This window comes from Lynx canadensis, chromosome A1 (genome assembly GCF_007474595.2).
Source record: "Lynx canadensis isolate LIC74 chromosome A1, mLynCan4.pri.v2, whole genome shotgun sequence".
In the NCBI taxonomy this organism is placed as follows: domain Eukaryota; kingdom Metazoa; phylum Chordata; class Mammalia; order Carnivora; family Felidae; genus Lynx; species Lynx canadensis.
Genome location: NC_044303.2, coordinates 16,265,838 through 16,287,388, shown reverse-complemented (window position 1 = coordinate 16,287,388; position 21,551 = coordinate 16,265,838). Strand labels below are relative to the sequence as shown.

The window sequence follows — 21,551 nt, the reverse complement described above, 5'->3', positions numbered from 1 at the left end:
TAAACAGAAGAAAGGCCAGAGCAATCTTACAGTTATGCAATATAAAAAAAAAAACATTTACTTGGTTTCAGGAGCCTCTTTTAATTGCCTGTTCTACTTATAGTTGTAGATTACTGGGTCAAATATGCCATTAAGTCACTTGAATTTATATTTTAAAAAATGGTGGGTGCCTGGGTGGCTCAGTTGTTTAAGTGTCCAACAGTCATGATCTCGCGGTTCATTGAGTTTGAGACCCTCACCGGGCTGTCTGCTGTCAGCACAGAGCCTCCTTCAGTTCCTCTGTACCCCTTTCTCTACTCCTCCCCTGCTCATTCTCTCTCTCAAAAACAAACATTTGAAAAACTTTAATTTTTCTGTTATGTATTGTTTGTTCATTAGTGATCTGAGTATAAATTTTTATGCATATATGTTTGCCTGGGTGTAATGCTTTTATGTCTATAGATTTTACTTTAGCCAAAGTAAGTCAAGCATAGTGTGATTTTTCATCTACAGTATTATGCTCATGATATGCACATCTGTCCTTAACTATGCCAAATGGAAAAGTAAAAAAAAATTTTTTAACTATGTTTCTATCAAAATCATTTTTTTTTCAACGTTTATTTATTTTTGGACAGAGAGAGAGAGACAGAGCATGAATGGGGGAGGGGCAGAGAGAGAGGGAGACACAGAACCGGAAACAGGCTCCAGGCTCTGAGCCATCAGCCCAGAGCCCGACGTGGGGCTCGAACTCACGGACTGCGAGATCGTGACCTGGCTGAAGTCGGACGCTTAACCGACTGTGCCACCCAGGCGCCCCTATCAAAATCATTTTTAAGTAGTAGCTACCAAGCACCTACAGTGACCTATTTATTTATTTTAATGTTGGGAAGTACGCTCTTCACTTGCAACATTAGAACCCCAAGAGGGAAGAGGAAGAGTTGCATCTTGAAGATAATGTATACAGCAAAGGAGAGAGGTCGGAACCACATAGATTGGTTTGAAAGTGAAGCATGGAAAAGAGGGAGCCAGCCCATTTTCTGGATTTTCTAAGGGTTTCTGAGATCCAATGCCTTATATTTTAGACTTTTTAAAATTTCTGAGTATTTAATACATAGCAAAGTTGAACCAACTGATCAATGTCCAAGCTGCAAGAGCAAAACACTGAAGGGCCTCTTTTACCTTCCATTGTTGCTCACCTTCTGTGGTCGGTTCCTTTGCCATCTGCACTTGATTCATTTGCTCAATGGAAAGCTCAGACATCTGATTCTATGACATCACCCTTTGCAAACGGTATCATGGCATAGAGCACATACTATCTGTCAGGCATTTTGCTAAGTTAGAAAAAAAGAATAGTAGCCCAAATATTCTAACATTTCTAAAAGAACTACTTATTCTACATTTTTCAGCTCCCAGTGTATTTGCTACTTGTTAAGGAATGTAAAATGTTGCAGAACACTAAATTCTTGTTAATACTGAATGAAAGTTACCAAATAATTCTTATGTTTATAGCATATTTTCACAGTTAATAGTTTATTCTAACTCTACTGGTCCATTATAGAGAATGTAAGACAGAAACACTACCCTGAGATTTTGGCAAATACTTGGAAAATTTTCAGAATAGGGGCACCTGTTGGCTCATTCGGTTAAGCGACCGACTTCAGCTCAGGTCATGAGATCAGGTCATGATCTCACGGTTCGTGAGTTCGAGCCCCGCATCGGGCTCCGTGCTGACAGCTCAGAGCCTGGAGCCTGCTTTGGATTCTGTGTCTCCCTCTCTCTCTGCCCCTCCCCCACTCGTGCTCTGTCTCTCTGTCTCTGTGTCAAAAATGAAAACATTTTTAAAAAGTTTAAAAAAAAGAAAATTTTCAGAACAATGAAAACTTGTATCTGAAGTGATGTTGCGAACACTTGTTTCTTATTATTCTGAGTATTCCACATGTTAGCTATTATGGTGGTGGATTTATAATGAATTAGTAAACATTTTTCAGTTTGTTGAGAGACATGGCAATGTGGCAAGTATGACAGTCATCTTTTTGAGGGTGTGGACTGTTTCAGCTTCGTTTCCTAATTTCTCAGAGCCTAATACAGCACCAGACAACACAGTCAATAAATATTTGTTGATTGATGTATGAGTGAATTATTGAATCCCAGTAGTTATAAGCCATGGTGACATTTTAAGAAAGGGAATTGTCCGAGAGATTAATATTTTGGAAAATGTATCTTTCCCATAGTGGAGGGGAAGACTTGAAGGTCATCAAAACCTGTATTTTCGGGGCGCCTGGGTGGCGCAGTCGGTTAAGCGTCCGACTTCAGCCAGGTCACGATCTCGCGGTCCGTGAGTTCGAGCCCCGCGTCGGGCTCTGGGCTGATGGCTCAGAGCCTGGAGCCTGTTTCCGATTCTGTGTCTCCCTCTCTCTCTGCCCCTCCCCCGTTCATGCTCTGTCTCTCTCTGTCCCAAAAATAGATAAACGTTAAAAAAAAAAAAATTAAAAAAAAAAAAAGAAAACCTGTATTTTCTTGTTATTTAGTATAGTTTGTATTTTATATTAATACCTTTTAGAAAACCTTTGTGTCCCTCTTTTGCTTCACTAAGGCTTCTGGTCTATTAGCTGGTTAAGCATAAACCCTTTTGCTCCATACCTTCCTTTCTCTCCATCAGTCTCTCTCGGTTTTTTTTTTTCCTTTTAAGAACATTTAAAAATGTACATTTTCCTAACTTTGTATTGATCTTTGATGAACTGTTACATACATTTAATGCCCACCGTTCATCCTTTTCTATGTACCCCATCATCTCATCCCATAGTAGATTCCTCAGGAGGGACACTGTGAGCCTAGCATTTCCTAAATTCTTGCATTTCTATAGCTGTCTTTTCCAAAAGAACTCAGATGAACTGAATAACTTCCCAGGAAAATACAGTTTATACAAACTGACCCCATTATTGATAGAAAAGCCAAGCTAATTGGTATGCAATAAATAGGAAACATTATCGAATAACTATCCCATAAAAGAAGAGCATTCTTGATGGGTTTCACAGGACAGTTTTGAACGTTCAAATATCAGATGATTTCAGTGCTACTTATTTTTCCCCCACAGTGTGGAAAACGGATCAATCACATTTTGGATTCTTCAAGAAGCAGATAAAATTAGATGCAAAAGATTTATTGGAAAATGACATTCTGAAAGTAAAAGGGAAGGAAGCAGGATTGAGAAAGGGAAGCTATTAGACCATGATGCAGAACTGACAAAAATCCCTGCCAGTGTAAAGGGGAGCTCAGAGGAAACTTATCTACTCGAGGTCTCCCAGGTTGTGTGGAAAGAGCTCGGCTCTTGTCTAGCTTACTTGTGCAGTCATTGTCCTGGGCTCCGAAATTGAGGAGGACCTGAAGGGGTGGGGAGCTGGGGCCTGTTAACGGACCACACTTTTTACAGGCAGGCAGTAAATCCTCTCGAAGAAAGATCTGAGTGGCACATCTCCCTGTCTCCCAAAGGAAGACAGAACTCATATGCTTTTTATGAAGCAAGCACAGTATTCAAACAGAAATTTGTTGAAGACAGCATAGTAAGGATTATAAATCAATCTCACTTGTGAACATGGACACAAAAAATGTAAATAAAAATTTTAGTCTTACTAAAAATATTACACATTTGACCAAATGGGATTTATTTCAGGAAAGCAGAATGTTTCAATGTAAAGAAATTCATTCATTTAATTTACCATATTTTTAGGAGTAAGGGGAACAATTATATAATCATCTCCATAGAGGTGGAAAAGGCCTTAGGCAAATTCAACACCCATCCTTGATAATAAATAATAAATAAAAGAATTCAAAATGATTTCTTGACATAAGGAATGGCATAAACAAATAGGGAGATATATAGACTTATAGGTGGATAATTGGCAATACCCGGTATAATTTGTGATAGGAAAATTGCTATAACTGCTGAAGAAAACTATTTGACCCAGAAATTACATTCCTAGATATGTATTAGCAGACACGGACAAAAAAAATGTGCATAGGAGCAATATTCCTGGCCACAAATAGAAACTGGAAATCACACAAATGTTATCAAGAAGAGAATGTTAAATAAATTGTCCTATCTTCATAAATGAAAACATTATGCAGACTTGAAATTACAAAAATGATTACTAACAATACTGATGTATTTCAAAGAGCTGATGTTGCACAAAGAAAGCTAGATGTAAACAGTACATACTTTATGATTCATTTATACAAAGTGAAAAGTATGTACAAGTAATCTATAGTGATAGCAGTTAGATTTGTGATCCCAAAATGTAATGGGGGCACCTGGGTGGCTCAGTCAGATAAGCATCTGACTCTTGGTTTCAGCTCAGGTCATAATCTCGCCGTTGGTCTCATGGTTTGTGGGTTCAGGCTCCATGTCAGGCTCTGCTCTGGCAGTGGGGAGCCTGCTTGGGATTGGGATCCTCTTTCTCTGCCCCTCCCCCACTTGCACTTTGTCTCTCAAAATAAATAAATAAATACACACACACACACACACACACACACACACACACACACACACATATATATATAGAATGACTAGGAGGTGACAAGAGGAAGATTCATGAAGTGCAGTCACTTTTCTGGATTTTTATCTGTGTTGTGTTACACAGGTGCATACACATTTCAAAAATATATCAAGCATCACATTAACATTTGCGCATTTTAATAAATGTATCTTATACCTCAATAAGTTCAAAATTAAGAATTATTGCAATGCATCACAACATGTTAAAAAATAATGGAAGAATCCATGGGTCCATAGTGATACGCAATAATAAAAAGGAGGAGGGGAATATTTTTACATACAGAGGAATATGACTTAGTAAATGTAGAAGTGATGACAGGGTAAGAAAACTCCCAATTTTCAAACACCATGGAATCATTGAAGCAGGCATGTAATTACTACTCAAGTAACAGGCAATTTTTTAACAGTGTTTTTGTTTTATTACTACTTTCCTTAATGAATAAGAGAAGCCCAGAGCCTTTACTTTGGGACATGTATAAACACTGATGTGTGCCTGCCTGGCCAGCTGGTCAGAGGCCCCACACATTCCTACAGTGGGGACATTTAAGATCAAACTGTCCCCGATGTCTAGTGTTCTCTGACCAGCTGGGCATCAAGCAATTAATGGTAAAGACAGCATATAATTTATTGTTGAATTTAGAATACATTTTAGAGTAAGAGGAAACTCTAAGACAATTAAAATGACATAATTAAAAAAAAGTTATTTATGGACCAATAAATTATTATTGTATTTGTGGTCTTATAAAACAGTTTCATTCAAAAATTATTTTCAAAGATGAATCCCCTTATAAAAGACAAAATTAAAGATGTCTGTATATTTACGAAACTAAAATTTCACAATGATTTACTGAATATTAAAACTCATCAACAGAATATTTATTCTTGGTATATTTTCACATATTTTATCAGTTATTTTACTGTATGTCTAATACTAGGACATTTCTTGTAAAATATGAACGCCTTTGGGGTGCCTGGTCACTCAGTCAGTTAAGTGTCCAACTCTTGGTTTTGGCTCAGGTCATGATCTCATGGTGATGCACTCAAGCCCTACATTGGGCACCGCCCATGCTGACAGCACGGAGCCTGCCTGGGAGTCTCTCTCTCTCCCCCTCTCTTTCTGCCCCTCACCCACTTGTGCGCATTCTCTCTCTCTCTAAAAATGAATAAACTTCGAAATATGAATACTTTTTAGTATGGTCATATTTATTTTTTCACAAAATTTCTTGAAATATTTTTCAAAGTTGAATTTTATGGTTAATAAATTAAAATCGTTGACAGCTTTTGAAACCTAGAGAAATCTAGAATGAAATTACATTGAATTCAGAACCCACTTCAAGTTGCATCTATCACTTAAATATACATTTAAGGGGCTCCTGGGTGGCTCAGTCGGTTAAGCGTCCGACTTAGGCTCAGGTCATTATCTCACTGTTCATGAGTTTGAGCCCCACATTGCTCTCTGTGCTGACAGCTCAGAGCCTGGAGCCTGCTTCGGATTCTGTGTCTCCCTCTCTCTGCCCCCTCCCCTGCTTGGGCCCTGTGTCTCTCTCTCTCAAAAATAAATATTTTTTTAAAAACTATAAAAAATATGCATTTAATATAGGAACTTATTTACTTACATTGTTTTGTTTTCCCTTGTGTCTGCCTTAGAAAAAACTTAAAGTCTTGGTTAGTAAAAGATCACTTCTTGTTCAGTTCTGAGTAATGACATTTTTCTCTTTGTAATAAATATATAGTTAAATTTTTAATTAACTTCATATTTAAGGTGAAAACTGTTCACTTAAAAAGTAATGAAGTATGTATTGACCCCACTTTAATATATAATGCTATCTCAACAGTATTGTTCCTTTGTATTTATAATCACATTTTAAAACTAGTATGTACTATATTTATCAACTGATTGCATACATTTTAAATAACCTTTTAAATAGACAACTACATCTCGTTAATTTTTATATGGTGTTTCTTATAAAACAAATAGATATTCTAAAGTTTGTTTAATGTTTATTTATTTTTGAGAGAGAGAGAGAGAGAGAGAGAGAGAGAGAGAGAGAGCGCATGAGCAGCGGAGGGGCAGAGAGAGAGGGAGACACAGAGTGCGAAGCAGGCTCCAGGCTCCCAGCTGTCAGCACAGATCAGCACAGAGCCCCACGTGGGGCTCAAACTCATGAACGGTGAGATCATGACCTGAGCTGAAGTCAGATGCTTAACTGACTGAGCCACTCAGGCACCCCAAAACAAATAGATATTCTAAATGGTCAGATAAATTAGAAGCATACAGGTTTAATTATTCTCATATAAGAGTATACTTCTGTTTAAAAGTAGTATAATTAAAGTTTCACATGAGTTTTGTTTTTCTCCCCACAGTTGTTTTGCTTTTGATCCTTCTATGGTTTCCTTCATATTTTACAGCGTATTTTAGTCATTGTTTTTTCTGCCATGCCTGTTTAACTTATCCTTATATAGCATTTATTTTCATAGATCCTTCCATCACTCTGTGCCCAGAGGAAGAAATGTTAAACCAAAAATTGGAAGGCGGTGTGGTGTAGGGTAATACATAGAGGGTGAGATGTCAGACAGGTGGAACTGGGATCATATAGTAGGTCTTCCTCACTGAGGAATCACATCTATAACATGTGAATGATAAATAGTGAGGGTTAATGTACCTAACGGATGTTGACTAAATCGTGCCTATTCTATTATTTTTGTCACCACCATTCCTAGAGTAAAACCCAAAGGAAATTGCACGTAAACACAATGGTGACCTGATTCATTGGGAACCATTTGCTTCTGGTAAAATGGTGTTGTTTGCAATGGAGCACCTGTTGCCATCTGGAAATATACTATAGAGCCATAGATAAAAACAGAAAGCCTGAGGCTAGCCTTCTTAAGTTCTACTGCCACCTATAATCAGAGGCTTGATTTTACGAATTCAGTAGATAAACAAACAAATATACAAAGAAAAAAAATACTGAAGAACTAAAAGACTTCTGTTGCACAAGAAAAGCTTGGGTTTAAAACAAATCATTAACTATTTTTCAGTGTATTTCTTCATTATTTAGGGAGTCCATACCTCCAGGAAAGGAAAGCAAAGATTGCCAGTCAGGAAATAACTGGGAAGCAAGAAAGTCTTTCATCAAGTAAAGAGTTCCCATAACCCCCTTATTTTAAGATTTCATAAAATGTCATAATTCAGATTAAACAAATATGATAAGAATAATGTGTCATTAGGGGCGCCTGGGTGGCTCAGTCGCTTGAGTGTCCAACTTCGGCTCAGGTCATGATCTCACAGCTCGTGAGTTCAAGCCCCACGTCAGGCTCTGTGCTGACAGCTTAGAGCCTGGAGCCTGCTTCAGATTCTGTGTCTCCCTCTCTCTCTGCCCCCAACCGACTCTCATTCTGTCTGGATCTCTCTCAAAGCTAAATAAACGTTAAAAAAAAAAAATTAAAAAAAAAAAAAGAAGAATGTGTCGTTATATTGAAAAGTTTTTCTCTCTAATTTTCTCTTGTCGTCTGGCAGAAAAAAAAAATACATCTCTCTCCTGCAAAAAAAAAGCCTGGCAAAAGATTTATGAACTTTGTTCAGCGTTGCTATAGTGTGCTGTTTGAAATTCACAGGCTTGAACAAATGAATAAATATTCATCACCTCTGCTTTCTTCTTTTTTCTAGGTGCCTCCCATACTCCTTGATAAGCAGTTCTCTGAATTCACTCCAGACATTACACCAATCATTTTGGCAGCCCATACAAATAATTATGAGATAATAAAGCTTTTAGTTCAGAAAGGAGTTTCGGTGCCCAGACCCCACGAGGTCCGCTGTAACTGTGTCGAATGCGTCTCCAGTTCAGATGTGGATAGCCTCCGCCATTCACGCTCAAGACTCAACATCTACAAGGCCTTGGCCAGCCCCTCTCTCATCGCACTGTCAAGTGAAGACCCTTTCCTCACAGCCTTTCAGTTAAGTTGGGAGCTTCAGGAACTGAGTAAGGTGGAGAACGAATTCAAGTCAGAGTATGAAGAGCTGTCCCGACAGTGCAAACAGTTTGCTAAGGACCTACTGGATCAGACAAGGAGCTCCAGAGAACTGGAAATCATTCTTAATTACAGAGATGACAGTAGTCTCATAGAAGAACAAAGCGGAAATGATCTCGCAAGACTAAAATTGGCTATAAAGTACCGGCAAAAAGAGGTGAGTGTTGGCCAGACTTTTTTATCAAAACGCCATAGGACGTAATAACGGTGAAGTAAACAGGTACTCTAAAATTAAGTTTGGGTTTTCGAGCACTTTCTACTTAACCGTAAGTGGATGATATTTGTTGTTCACCAGATTAATAATTATGAAACACATGGAAGAATGGCAAGAAACGGCTTAATAACTGGTGATGGTATTTGGCGTTATGTGTTAAAATGTACACATTTACTGTGGTATAATGGGCAAACTAATGAATTTTATACTCCTCTCACTAAAAGTTCTGGTTCTGCCATTTATAAGTCTTGTTACTTTAGAGGGTCTTGTTATTTTTCAGATCTCTTTGAGATTGGATTTTCTCATCTGCTTAATGGACTTAACATTTATAATATTTATCTATATTTATTTATATATACCAAATATTTTCCTCAAAGATTTGTAGGAAGTATAAAACGTGGGGATGCGTGTGAAGGCTCTTAGTAAGTTATAAGTATTTAGCAAATTATAAGTACATTATTTATATTAATAAAATACATTATTAGAAGTTATTGAGAAAAGAAAAGCCCTTAGTTCAACAGCAGATGAAAGTACTAAGACTTCTCTTACATCTGGCTTATTTCCTTTATTTGTCAGGAATAAGAGGTTAAAGAAGTTAACAGCAGAAGAGTTATAAATTTCTCATGAAATTTCCATGGAGTGAATATTTTTTTTTTTAATTTTTTTTTTCAACGTTTATTTATTTTTTGGGACAGAGAGAGACAGAGCATGAACGGGGGAGGGGCAGAGAGAGAGGGAGACACAGAATCGGAAACATGCTCCAGGCTCTGAGCCATCAGCCCAGAGCCTGACGCGGGGCTCGAACTCACAGACCACGAGATCGTGACCTGGCTGAAGTCGGACGCTTAACCGACTGCGCCACCCAGGCGCCCCTCCATGGAGTGAATATTAAGTAAAGAAACCCCAGATCTATTCTATTCATCACGCAGCATAATTGTTTTTGTTTCTATCACTGAGTTAAATGAGTTCTCAAAAAAACTATTTACTTCTGTCTTCAGAAAATGTTGGTTCTCTGTTCATGCTTGAATTATAGTAATTATTCTAGAAAAATAGTTGGAGAAAACTATATAATGCAAGATGAAAAAGAAGAGGCTTCTGAATAAAAAATGTATTCAATTTCTTTTGAAGTTAGCCCTGATTATCTCACATTAGCCTTGGCTGCTTTATCTACTGCTACTTACTAAATATTTAAGGTTCAAGATACCTGAATTTGCTTCCTCGAGTTTTTCCCGTAGTTCTTTGGCCTGTTGTCATGGGAGCCAGAAACTAATTAAAATGATCTTTTCCCCTATCAATGAAGGAAGTAGCTTCTTTTGTGTGCAGTCCCTCTGATTCCAAAATCACACACGCTAGTTTGAGACATGCCAACAGTATCAGCTAATTTTTTTTTTTTCGGTTCTTGTGTTTAGGACTCAGGGACTTGATATCTTAAAGGAACTAGAATAGATTTAATATACAACTATAAGAAACTGATGAAAAACTTCCCCTGATTAAAGATTTTGAGGTACTAAATACGATACCTAAAAGTAACAACATGTATTAGAACTCATGGTGAGTGGAATGAAATTCCCAGGATGTGAAATCCATGAAATGAAAGAAAGAACACAGTAGCAGCAGCTGGCTGCTTGTTTTTGTTTCTCCCCAAACCTGTTGTGTTTTTGTTCCCTCTGCAGTTAGTGAACCAACTTACCTTTGTTTTATGCCTTCACTGATTTGGTCCTGATATCATAACTGATTTAACTTTGTCTTTAGCCACAATGACTTTTGTGAAAGCACTGGAACAAAATACTCATAGAGTCTTTTACCAGACCCTCATAATTAAATACTACATGACATTTCATCAAATGAAGCTAAGCTGTCCAATTCCTGTCAAAAAGCTGTCCAAGACAAAAAATTTTAATCTGAATTTCTAACATATTAACATCTGAGTATATTTTTACTCACAAATCATTTTTATGCATTCTATTCATTCATTCATTCATTCATTCATTCATTCGGTCATTAACTCTTCGAACATATTTTTTAACGTTTCTTTATTTTGAGAGAGAGAAAGAGCATGCACATGCATATGCATGAGCCGGGGAGGGGCAGAGAGAGAGGGAGAGAGAGAATCCCAAGCAGGCTTTATGCTGTAAGCCTGAAGCAGGGCCAATCTCATGAGCCAGATCATGACCTGTGACCTTAGCCAAAATTAAGAGTTGGACACTTAATGGACTGAGACACCCAGGTGCCCCTGGATTTTTATAGAACACACGGCAGGCAATGCTCAGGGCACTTGGGACTCCATTGTGGTGTGGTTGTGCCCTAGAGCTTATAGCCTATTACAGGGAGACAATAAAATGTTCAATATATACTGTTCTCAGTTTTGTTTCTGCACCACTAAAAATGTTCATTCCTAGTAAACATGTTTGTTGTTTTTTTGCCTAGGCTCTTTTGTATATTTCAGAAATACACAACACATGCTTAACATCAAAGCCTGTTAAACAAAAAGTGACAAATGCAGTCCTTAGAGATGTCAGAAGCAAAGCTATAGAAAGAGTTTGATGATTTCTTAAGACTTCTTTCAAGATGTTTATACCTTTTGCTAATATGAAGTTGTGGAATTGGAGGCTGATCAACCCTAATGATACAACAGGATGAAGGGCGGCTAAAAACTCATAACATGTAACAAGAAAATAAGAATTAGTAATATCTTTTAAAAGATACATTTTTAAAAGACCGCATTTGCATTTTCTCTTTTCCTCTTTCCAAATTACAATGGAGAAAAAAATGAAAACAAAATTCTTACAGAGTTGTTCTAGACTATCTTTCATTCAGTTTCAAAGAGCACATTTCCCTTGGGTTGATCAGTTTTCCCAAAGCAAAGTAACACTGGATGACTAATAGCATTATAAAATCAAGAATAAGGTTTTACTTTCATATAAACTCTCTGAAATCATAGGTTGTATTTTATGAAACATATTCCTTTATTATTCATAAATCATTGACTTCAGAAGATTTGATGTAAGGTGTTCTATTAAGATCGTGTATCTTAAATGAAACTGTGCTTTGGCATAAGTGTCTTGCCTTGTGTCTTTTCACCACAAGTTTTCCTAGTTTTAGTCTAAAGACTTTCGAGGTTTGTCTTTGGTCTGTCTCTTACGATTTTGGAATGTCTTCTTATTAATCTTCACATGGCTAAGTTCTACTCACTTTTTCAAGCTCATCTCAGGTCCTCCCTCCCACAGGGAGATTCCTTGAAGCAATCCCCCTCCATAGAATCTCTTGGATAAATGCCCTCATTCCACACATTCTATTTTGCATTGCATTGTTACCCTGATCAACCCTGATCATTTCTCTCTTCTCCTCCAGGTGTGAGTGCCAGGAACACATTTATCTTATTTACCAGTCATACTTCAGTTCTGACAGATAGAAGGTGTTCAAAATGAATGCACCCGAATGAAGTTTCAGAATCTCTTAATTCTGGAAGGTTCCCTGCATATTTCTTTGTCTGACTAAATTGCATTGTTACCTAATTACCTAATAACAGCCTTCTTAGGAATTCAAATACTGAAACAATTCATGTTGCTGGGACTTGATTGCAGACTTGTTCTGGTATTTCTGTAATATCATCCAAAAAGAAAGGCCTGCGTTAATTGCATATCATGGATATTTTTATAGGCATAGAGAGGATTTTATTGTTTCTATGAATACTGGAGTAATGATGCTGTAATTTTATTGACCATATACTAGTAGAATAAACATAATCTAGTGGCCAGCAATTCAAAATCAATATATGTTAAGAACTGGGTTAAGTTGTGTCGGCCAAGAGGCAGAACTGAAATAAAATAAAAGGATTGATTTGAGGTCTCAGAATTGCAATCTGGGGAGCACAGATTTGAGTAACAACCCAAATTGCATTCTAGGAAACCAGGGAACAAAAGTCAATGGTTTTTAAAGACAGAAAGGAATCCTTGGATAAGTTGTTTGATAGGTGCTGATGGCAGAGAACTAATCTTGACTAAGCATAATTGGTTGCTATGGCCATCACTAAGCAAAAGTCCATTATGATAGCAAGTTGCAGATTTCCCCTGCAGAGTCCTTGGAATATTTGTGCTTTGGCCCAGTTCAAAAGTTAACAGTTCTACCCTCGTGAGTACGTGCATAAAGCCTACCTCTTTAATGGCCTCCCAGGTCCCTTTTAAAACCTCTTGACCTAAGTGACTCTATTTCATTTTACCTTTTACAGTTGTTAACATGGTTTATTACACTGAAACCTCCAAAACAAACCTATAAAGTATGATTTTTTTTTTCCTGTGAGGAATTTGAGTGTTGAATGATGTGCATTGTTAACACTGTTAAATGTTGGGGTCTGGGTGCAAATCCAGGTCTTAACTATGCAAGCCACTCTAACCATCACACACCATTGCCTTCACCTAGACGTCATCCCCATGAACATGGGGTAAATCTGATCAAAGTGGAGGTCCTAGCCTAGTTCAGTTGAGCACATGAGTTTATTTCATGACTCAGCTTCTTCATAATTTAGCCATGCATTTCAACATTAAGATTTTTTTTAATTTTTGCATTGTGATAAAGCACTTGATTTCTTCAAGGAGGGCAGAAATCCTTTTCCTATCTTCCTTAACCCACTTTTTTTTTTCCTTCAAAAAATAATCTCTTTAGTCTCACTCTGAGGAAAAAGCAGGGAAAGTCCCCTTCACTGGGACTAGAAGCCAGAACCCCATTCCAATGTTACTTATCAAAATGAATAGTGTCAAAGGAAGCTGGAAAAAAACAGAGCCAAGCAACCACCTCCTTGGAACAGATTCTCTTCCTGTGTATTAGATAAAGGCGAGCATGATTGAAGACATGTCTTCAACAAGGAACTAGTCTCTTGGTTCCTGGTATAATTTTTGCAGATACAGAATTTATGGCATTTAAAATCACTTGTATGTTGTCATTGTTCTTTCCTAATATTTGTAAGGTGAGTGCATGTGTGTGGAGAGCTTGTTGCATTCCTTACATATTTTCACAGCAAAGACCTTACCTAGTTTCAGTTGCACATGATTGAACACATTGTGAAGTAACTAGTCCAAATTAAAGAAGCCTAGATGATGAATAATAATAGAAAGCAGTGAAATACATTATTTTGTGTGAAAGCATTACAACTCAATCTTTTTATCACTGTCTCAAATTAAAGTGAAAAAAATAATCTGTACGTAGTCAACAGCATATTTTTTTTTCAACTTAATTTTCCCTTTTGCGAAAGTATGAAACAGCTTTGCAACATTAACTTTAAACTTTGGTACTAATCTGGGTTCTGTCTTATAAATTAACTAATAGAGTTGCTAAAGAGTCAGGAGAAAAATCAACACTTCAACAGTCCTTCTTATCTTTTGTTTATCTTGTCATGGCGCAATGAGAGAAATGTGAAGAGATTCATGTCAATCAGATGCCATCCATAGCATGGTGAACTCAGTTGATTCCAAATATTCCAGAATCAAAGGTCTTTAAAGCCCTCAAGATTTATGATTTTATGTTTCTTGATTTATTCAAAACTGCTTGATGTGGAATCAAGAACCAAACCTACTGTCAGAAAGGAGACCTATGGGGTAGGTTTGGGGACAGGGGAACCACAGAGAATATAGTCCTAACACAACCAGGGGATTCCCTGGGTGGGAGAGATAGGGATGTGAAGGGGAGGGCATCAAAAGAGGATTGGGCATATAAGAGACTCTTAAATACAGAGAGCAAACTGAGGGTTGATGGGGGTGAGGGAACAAGGCGGGGACAGGGAAAATGGGTGATGGTTATTGAGGAGGGCACTTGTTGGGATGAGCACTGGGATTTGTATGTAAGTGATGAATCACTGGAATCTACTCCCCAAGCCAAGAACACACTGCATACACTGTATGTTAGCCAACTTGACAATAAATTGTATATATATATACACATATATATGTATATATACATACACACACACACACACACACACACACACACACACACACATATATATATATATAAAAGAAGAGATTCATGCAAAAAACAAAAAAATAAAAGAAGGTTGGTCAGTGGGAGGAGCAGTTAAATAATAAATGGAGCAGAAACAAAGGAAATTTGTATTCTTTTTAAATTTTTTTTAATGTTTATTTATTTTTGAGAGACAGAGAGACAGAGTGTGAGCGGGGGAGGGGCAGAGAGAGAGAGAAAGACACAGAATCCGAAGCAGGCTCCAGGCTCCGAGCTGTCAGCACAGAGCTCAACGCGGGGCTCAAACTCACAAGCCGCGAGATCATGACCTGAGCCAAAACGGACACCCAACCGACTGAGCCACCCAGGTGCCCCAGGAAATTTGTATTCTTAAAACTACCTACAACCAGACTTAACTGTATATCATAAGTTTTGTTTTGTTATTCTATAAACTCTTTAATGGTAAGTTTATAATGCCAAAATTTTTTTAATTCAAATTTTATTTGAAAAGGAGCAATAAATGTTTAAATTTGGACTAGCTACTGTATGGATTTCATATTAAAAATGAATAAAACATACTACCCATGCTCTCTATCTACCTGAAATCTACATGAGAAACTCCCTCTGGAGACCCGTAGTCAGATGCCAGTAGTAGTTAAGGAAAAATAGCACTCTAAGTATGTACTTTTTTTTGGAAACTGCCAATCCTCAAGGGTACATCACGGCCCATCTCCGACAAGAAAATCACAGAGAAATCAATGACAGTGTTGCTCCCTGGCTTTTGTATCAAAACCTTGGGATGGCGCTGGCCAACAATGGCCGTCTCCTCTTGATACAGCAGATTTGGATGGCTGGCTTGCAGCCATGCAAAGCTTTGCTTTTGCTACAAAGTAGGCAGAGGAGCTGATCAATTATTATTATTATTATTATTATTATTATTAACAATTGGTTGTTTTTTTCATCTTGTGTTTGCCTCCTTTTTCACTCTTGTTCAAGTTTATGGTGTCTAAAATATAGCTTTCATAACTTCCTTGTGCCTGGTAAATTGCACATCAAAGTATGGATGACTTGGAGGGAAAAACACCTCATCCTATAGAGACACTGTCTCATGGACATCAAATAACTACTATAGGAGAATGGCAAAGAGAGTAGTGCTAGGGAGAAAAATGAGAAGGTACTGCATATGATGCTTTCCTCATAACTGAGATTTCCCTACTGAAATAACTTTGAGACTCATTTGTATAAGTAAACTTGAAAATACCTTTGCCACTGTTTGGTTTACTTATTTAACATATACTGATTTATTTGAATTCAATTTGATTTTATTTACCATGTTCCTCTTCTTTTTCTCTCTTCTCTGTTTTTGAACTGTTTTGAAAACATTTATGTCCTTCAGATCTCTTTCCAAATACCACTTTCCGTGGGAAGGCTTCCCTTCATCTATTCTCAAGTCAAAATTAATTATTGCTTTCTCTTGTTATGGTAGCTTTATTGTGCATGTTGCTTTGCTTCTTGTTTTCACATTTTATTTCTCCAACTGAACTTGCCTTTAGTTTTACTTCCTCCAGTACAATGCCTACAGCACTAGGAAAGGTGTTTTGTTTTGTTTCTTGTACTTTGTTTCTGTTTCGTTTTTCAAGATAATGCAAGCCCAGACTTTAGCATACTTCCTGGTATATTTACCCAGGAAAGGGTAGGTCTCTATTATTATTAATTATTACTATCATTGTCACTGTTTTTATCCCCTCATAGGCCCCCAATATGAAAGACCAAACACATACAGGAAAATGCCATGCACCATCCTGTTGTATACTATGCAGCAAAAAGGGTAGGCTTCGTCATGAAACATTTTAATATTTGTAACGAATAGTCATCTAAGCTTCGTGGCTCCCATTACATTGTTATATGTCAAAGATAAGTTTATCCTTCTTACAGTCTATCGGTATAGTCAGTACACTGACCCATTTATATTAAACCGTACACTCTCATCAAAAATATATAATGTATAAATTTTATTCCAACCCTTAAGGTTGTCCATATTCTAATGCTTCCATTATAGACTTTCAGAAGTAACTCATATGGTATATGGGTTTGATTTGAATTTGTTCTTCCGGCTTGCGTTTTTCAATATATGTTAGGCATTGGAATCACTATCCTGCTGCACCTCAGAATCAGGAACTGAATCATAGCACTCATTAAAAAAGTGAGGCATACAGTAGGATTTGAATGCATAAGGCTACACTGAGTGCTACAAATAACTATGAGACTTGTGAAAGTGATAAAAAGCAGCATTCCTCCAGCAGAATTCGCTTTCCCACTGTTCTCCTGAGCAAGCTCACTGACCGATTTCTAGGCCTCTGCCTCTCTGTTCTCATGTATATGCTCACACCTGCTGTTGCCAAGCGGAGACAACATGGCTCACAGACTCCCTCCGGTGCCTCAGCCCAGTAGGGACCAAACATTCTTGGACCTGCTTCTGTGTCATGGCTGAAGCAAATGCCTGTTCAGGACTCACCAGCCTGGCTGACAGAACTATGACAGGTCACTAGGCATTTAATTTAACACTAGGTTTTTAGAGCTTGGAATTCAAAGGTTCAAGGGTTTTGTTTCTTTTTTGCAACTCATTTAATGATATGCAACCACTTTCTTCTAATTCGAATCTGAAATGATTAGGCTTTTCCCACAATTAAATATTAAATTGTATATGTCCAAAACATTGTATAAATGTATCCTTTTAAACTGCATTCATGAGCAAGTGACAGATGAATATCTTATGAAACGTAAAATAGCTAGTCTTAACTTTAAATTAGATATAAAATATAGCTTTTATTTGATCCTGCTTTAAATAAGTACAAAAAGGAAAGGGTTGAGCAATTTATTTTCAAAGAGGTATATTCTTCTATTCACCTGACAAAAATGCAAATACCCTCAGGATTAGCAACACTTTCAATGTAGCTTTCATTTGCCACGGATATAAACTAAAAACATAAATTTAATGATAATAGCTTTGAAAAATCCACTGTGTATCAGACACCTTCTCTCAGTATTCAAATGAATTACTCTTCTGTATGAAACTGGTCCCTCCATCTCCATGATGACTGACAGGCAAGGGTAGCAGTAAGGTCACCTGTTTTCCATTATTGAGAAAAGGGGTCTTTTAAATGGAGATCCATTTCTTTTGTTTCTTTTGCACAAAACTCACATTTACATCTCAGGGTTATTTTTCCTGGGTCATTATCACTGCTCATATTTTCTCTGTCTCTAATCACTAAGCAAAACTAAGAGTTACCAGTTTTTGAAATTACCCACTTAACAGCTTATTCCAACCAACATTATTTCCCAGAAAATTACAAAAACCCAGTAGATTGTCTTGGAAATCTATAAAACAGAAACACTGTTCACAAGAAATGTTGATGGCTTTGAGATACAAACTTCTGCTCAAGGTCCCTTATAAATTATGCATCAGAGAGGAAACTTTTTAGCTTATCCTGACCCTTGCTTTGACCATATGAGGAACAGTCACAACTTTTCTAAATAGAGGTTATTTTGTTTGTTTGTTTGTTTGAATTCTTGGAATCAGCAATGTACAGTAAAACCCTCTGGGATGCCTGTGCTGTAATTTGGTGATTCATGATTCTGAAGCTGTGTTAAGTTTACAGATTTCTTCTAGGTAGTACAGAACTGGTGAAACAGTCACATAGGATTATTTTCTTGAGCTTTCTGTAACTTTCCATTTCCTTTTTTCCTTCAGCTTTAGGAGAACACAGTGGCCTGCCCTCTGCAGCCACAGCAAAAAACTAAGGCCTTCTTCCTCCATGGTTTTCTTTTTACCTTCATCTTGACTCAAGCTCCCAGGCTGTCTGCTTCCTGAATGTTTGTAAAAAGGCCTGCTTTCCCTTTGACCACAGGACTGCTTCAGTTTTAAATGATAGACACTATTGTTTTTCTCCATGGCATTCTCTAAGTTCAGGAACTTTTTCCCGGAGGCTCTGGGACATGCAGCCTGGAAGCTCTTTGGCCACATTCTCCTCTTTACCTGGTGGGCAGCTTGTGGGGGCGGGGGGGGGGGGCGGAGGGTAGAAATCTTGTTGGCAGTAAACCCACAAGGAAGCTAGCGGAGGAGGGTCAGGGGCCCTGGCCAAGAGATGCTCTTTCTCCCTCCAGGTACCATTAATTCCACAAATGTTTACAGAGTTTCTATTCTGTGCCAAAAACGGAGGTGACAGCAAGCCCTAGGCCAAGTTTAGAATTCTTCTAGAAGTTTCCTAGAATCTGGAATTTTACTCTTACTTAGATAATAAAATAAAGTCCACGTGTATGCATTGCAGTACTTAACCATGCAGCAAATGCTGACCATGAACTAAAACTATCACCGTAGCCAGATCTCACTAACACTTCATATGTTACCTCCTCTTATAAGAACACTCCTGATGTTTTCTTCATTTCTGCCCCTCCCTCCCTTTCTCCCTTCCTTATTTGGTCATCACTTACTCATTGAAGAGAGCCCTTACTGTTTGCTACTCGCTGGTGATGCTGAAATCAAAGACAAAAGTCTTGCCCTCAAAATAACTACCAGATTATTAGGTAAGGATGGAAGATAAATGAATGGCTGTCTCAGTGTGGGTCACAGAAGCTATGGTGGAGCTGCCTTCCTAAAGCCCTGGAAATTGGTTCCTAACTCCGCTGAATGCTTCCTGGAAAAGAAAGTGCCTTAACTGAGTGTCAGTAGAAAAATAGGAGTCACCCAAGCAAAGAAGTCAAAACAAGACATTACAGATCATGTGTGCAGATCATGGAGGCAAGAAAGAGAGCAAAGAGAGTGTCTTCATTGTCCTCTGTCCTCATTGCCACCCCATGGCCTCTCTCCAGCCTTTCCCTCTACCTGGTGTGTGTGGATGGCTTCTTTGTGATGTCTCAGCTCATATTATCACCTCAGTGAAGACTTCCAGAACACCCAACCTAATTACTACCCTCTTCCTCCCCCCACACCCTTAGTTATTTCCTTTCATATCACAACGCTATTACCTTCTTAGCCCTTAACAAAATCGGAAATCATTTTATTCATTTGTGTGTTTAATTATTTTTTTATCTGCCTCCCTCCCCTGTCTACGTATCATCTTTTCTGACCTGATTAGCACTGGAAGCCCAGTGCTTGGAACAGAGGAGTGCTGAGTAAAAGGATCACCAGTCAGGGGTGTGATAGAAGATGAGAGAAAAAAACACAAAGATTAGGTCCCAAAGGCATATGAATTTTATAAAATCCGGTGCTATTTAATTGTGATTTAACTATATAAATCAATATTACCTTTATTATTTTCTCAAACTCTTATTATCCAAAGATGAAGTCGTTATCCTTCTCTTTAAGCCTGGTCCTCCTATGTCATCTCTGATAAGTAGGAGGCACTCCCAGTTAGTCATGCTAGAAACCTGAGCCATCCTTGATTATTTTATATCCATCATCTCCAAAGCTTGATGTGGTAGATGAGAAATGGCTGCAAATTGAGGTGCCTTCTAATTACCCTTCTCTCTGCTCAGAGCCTGCCTTGGCTACCTGCCTGACCAACAGAATGCAACAGAAGTGACTTTTTGTAACTCCCAAGGCTCAGTTGTCAGGAGCCTTGCAGCTTTTATGTAAGCTCTGTGGGAAACCTGAGATGCCATGTAAGAAGTCTGTCCTAAGGCCACCACACTGGACAGGCAATGAGTAGTCACATAATCATGCTTACTGATAGTCATAGTGGAGACCGGCCTTCCAACCCTTCACTGCAGTGACAAGAGTTGTAAGAAAAGCCAGCTTTGACCATCCCCCTCTCCGTACCCACATGCACACCCGGCCGTTTTCTAGCTGAGTCCTGCTGAGTAACTTCTGTTTTTACCACGTAGAACAGAAGAATCAACCAACCCAGCCCTGTCCAAATCCCCGGTCCACTGTATGGACTGTATGTTTATGTTCGCTCAAAAAATTCATGTTTTGAAACCTAACCCCAATGTGATGGTATTGGGAGGCGGGGCCTTTGGCGGGTGATTAGGCATGAGAGGGGATCCCTCAGGAATGGGGTTAGTGCCCTTATAAAAGATGCTCCAGAGAACTCCCTCGTCCTCTTTCCACCGTGTGAGAATACAGCAAGAATATGAGGTCTCACCAGACACCTTATCTGTGGTACATTAGACTTCCCAACCTTCAGAACTATGAGAAATAAATGTTTCTTGTTTAAGCCACCCAGTCTGTGCTACAGAATGACTTGATCATTGGTGAGGAGAAAGGAACAAAGTCTTGCGTGTAATTTTTGTTTTCTGTCCCTTGTGTTTATGGCACTGGTAAATACCATAGGGAAGGACAAAAGAAAGTAAACAGCTCCCTTGAGGTGGAAGGGATATAGTATTAAATAATATTTAGACAAGCCTATCAAAAATACAATTATTTTGTATGATTTTGCTTTTAATTATTTTGACTAAATATTTAACATAACATAAAATAAAATAAAGTACTTTTAACAACATCGATTAATTTCCATCTCTATCTCTTCTTCACTTTGACTCATATCTGTTCCAACAAATGGCTATAAATATTATTTACATAGCATTGATCATGTGATTACAGCTTAGGTACCAGGAAGCTGTAATGGCTATTAAAATATAACTGAGATATTATTGTATCGAACCATTTTATTTTTTGTCCTTCCTATGTACTTTCTCATCTTTTTCCATTCCGGTTTTACTTACTATTTTATTGTTCTTCATGGGCCACTGGTTGCTGACACAGTTCTGGCTGGGACTCTGGCTCTACAGGCAGAGATTTGAGTTTTGCAGCTTTTTCTGTCAAGG

The 21,551-nt window shown here is 38.0% G+C and overlaps 1 protein-coding gene across 1 annotated transcript in view; it reads left to right on the top strand.

Moving 5' to 3' along the window:
- TRPC4 (transient receptor potential cation channel subfamily C member 4) overlaps window positions 1–21,551 on the top strand; it is a 147,791-nt gene that overhangs the window by 26,578 nt on the left and 99,662 nt on the right. The window contains exon 2 of the mRNA XM_032594214.1: window positions 8,199–8,717. Coding sequence (XP_032450105.1) covers window positions 8,199–8,717 — 519 coding nt within the window. The remainder of the gene's footprint in view (window positions 1–8,198; window positions 8,718–21,551) is intronic.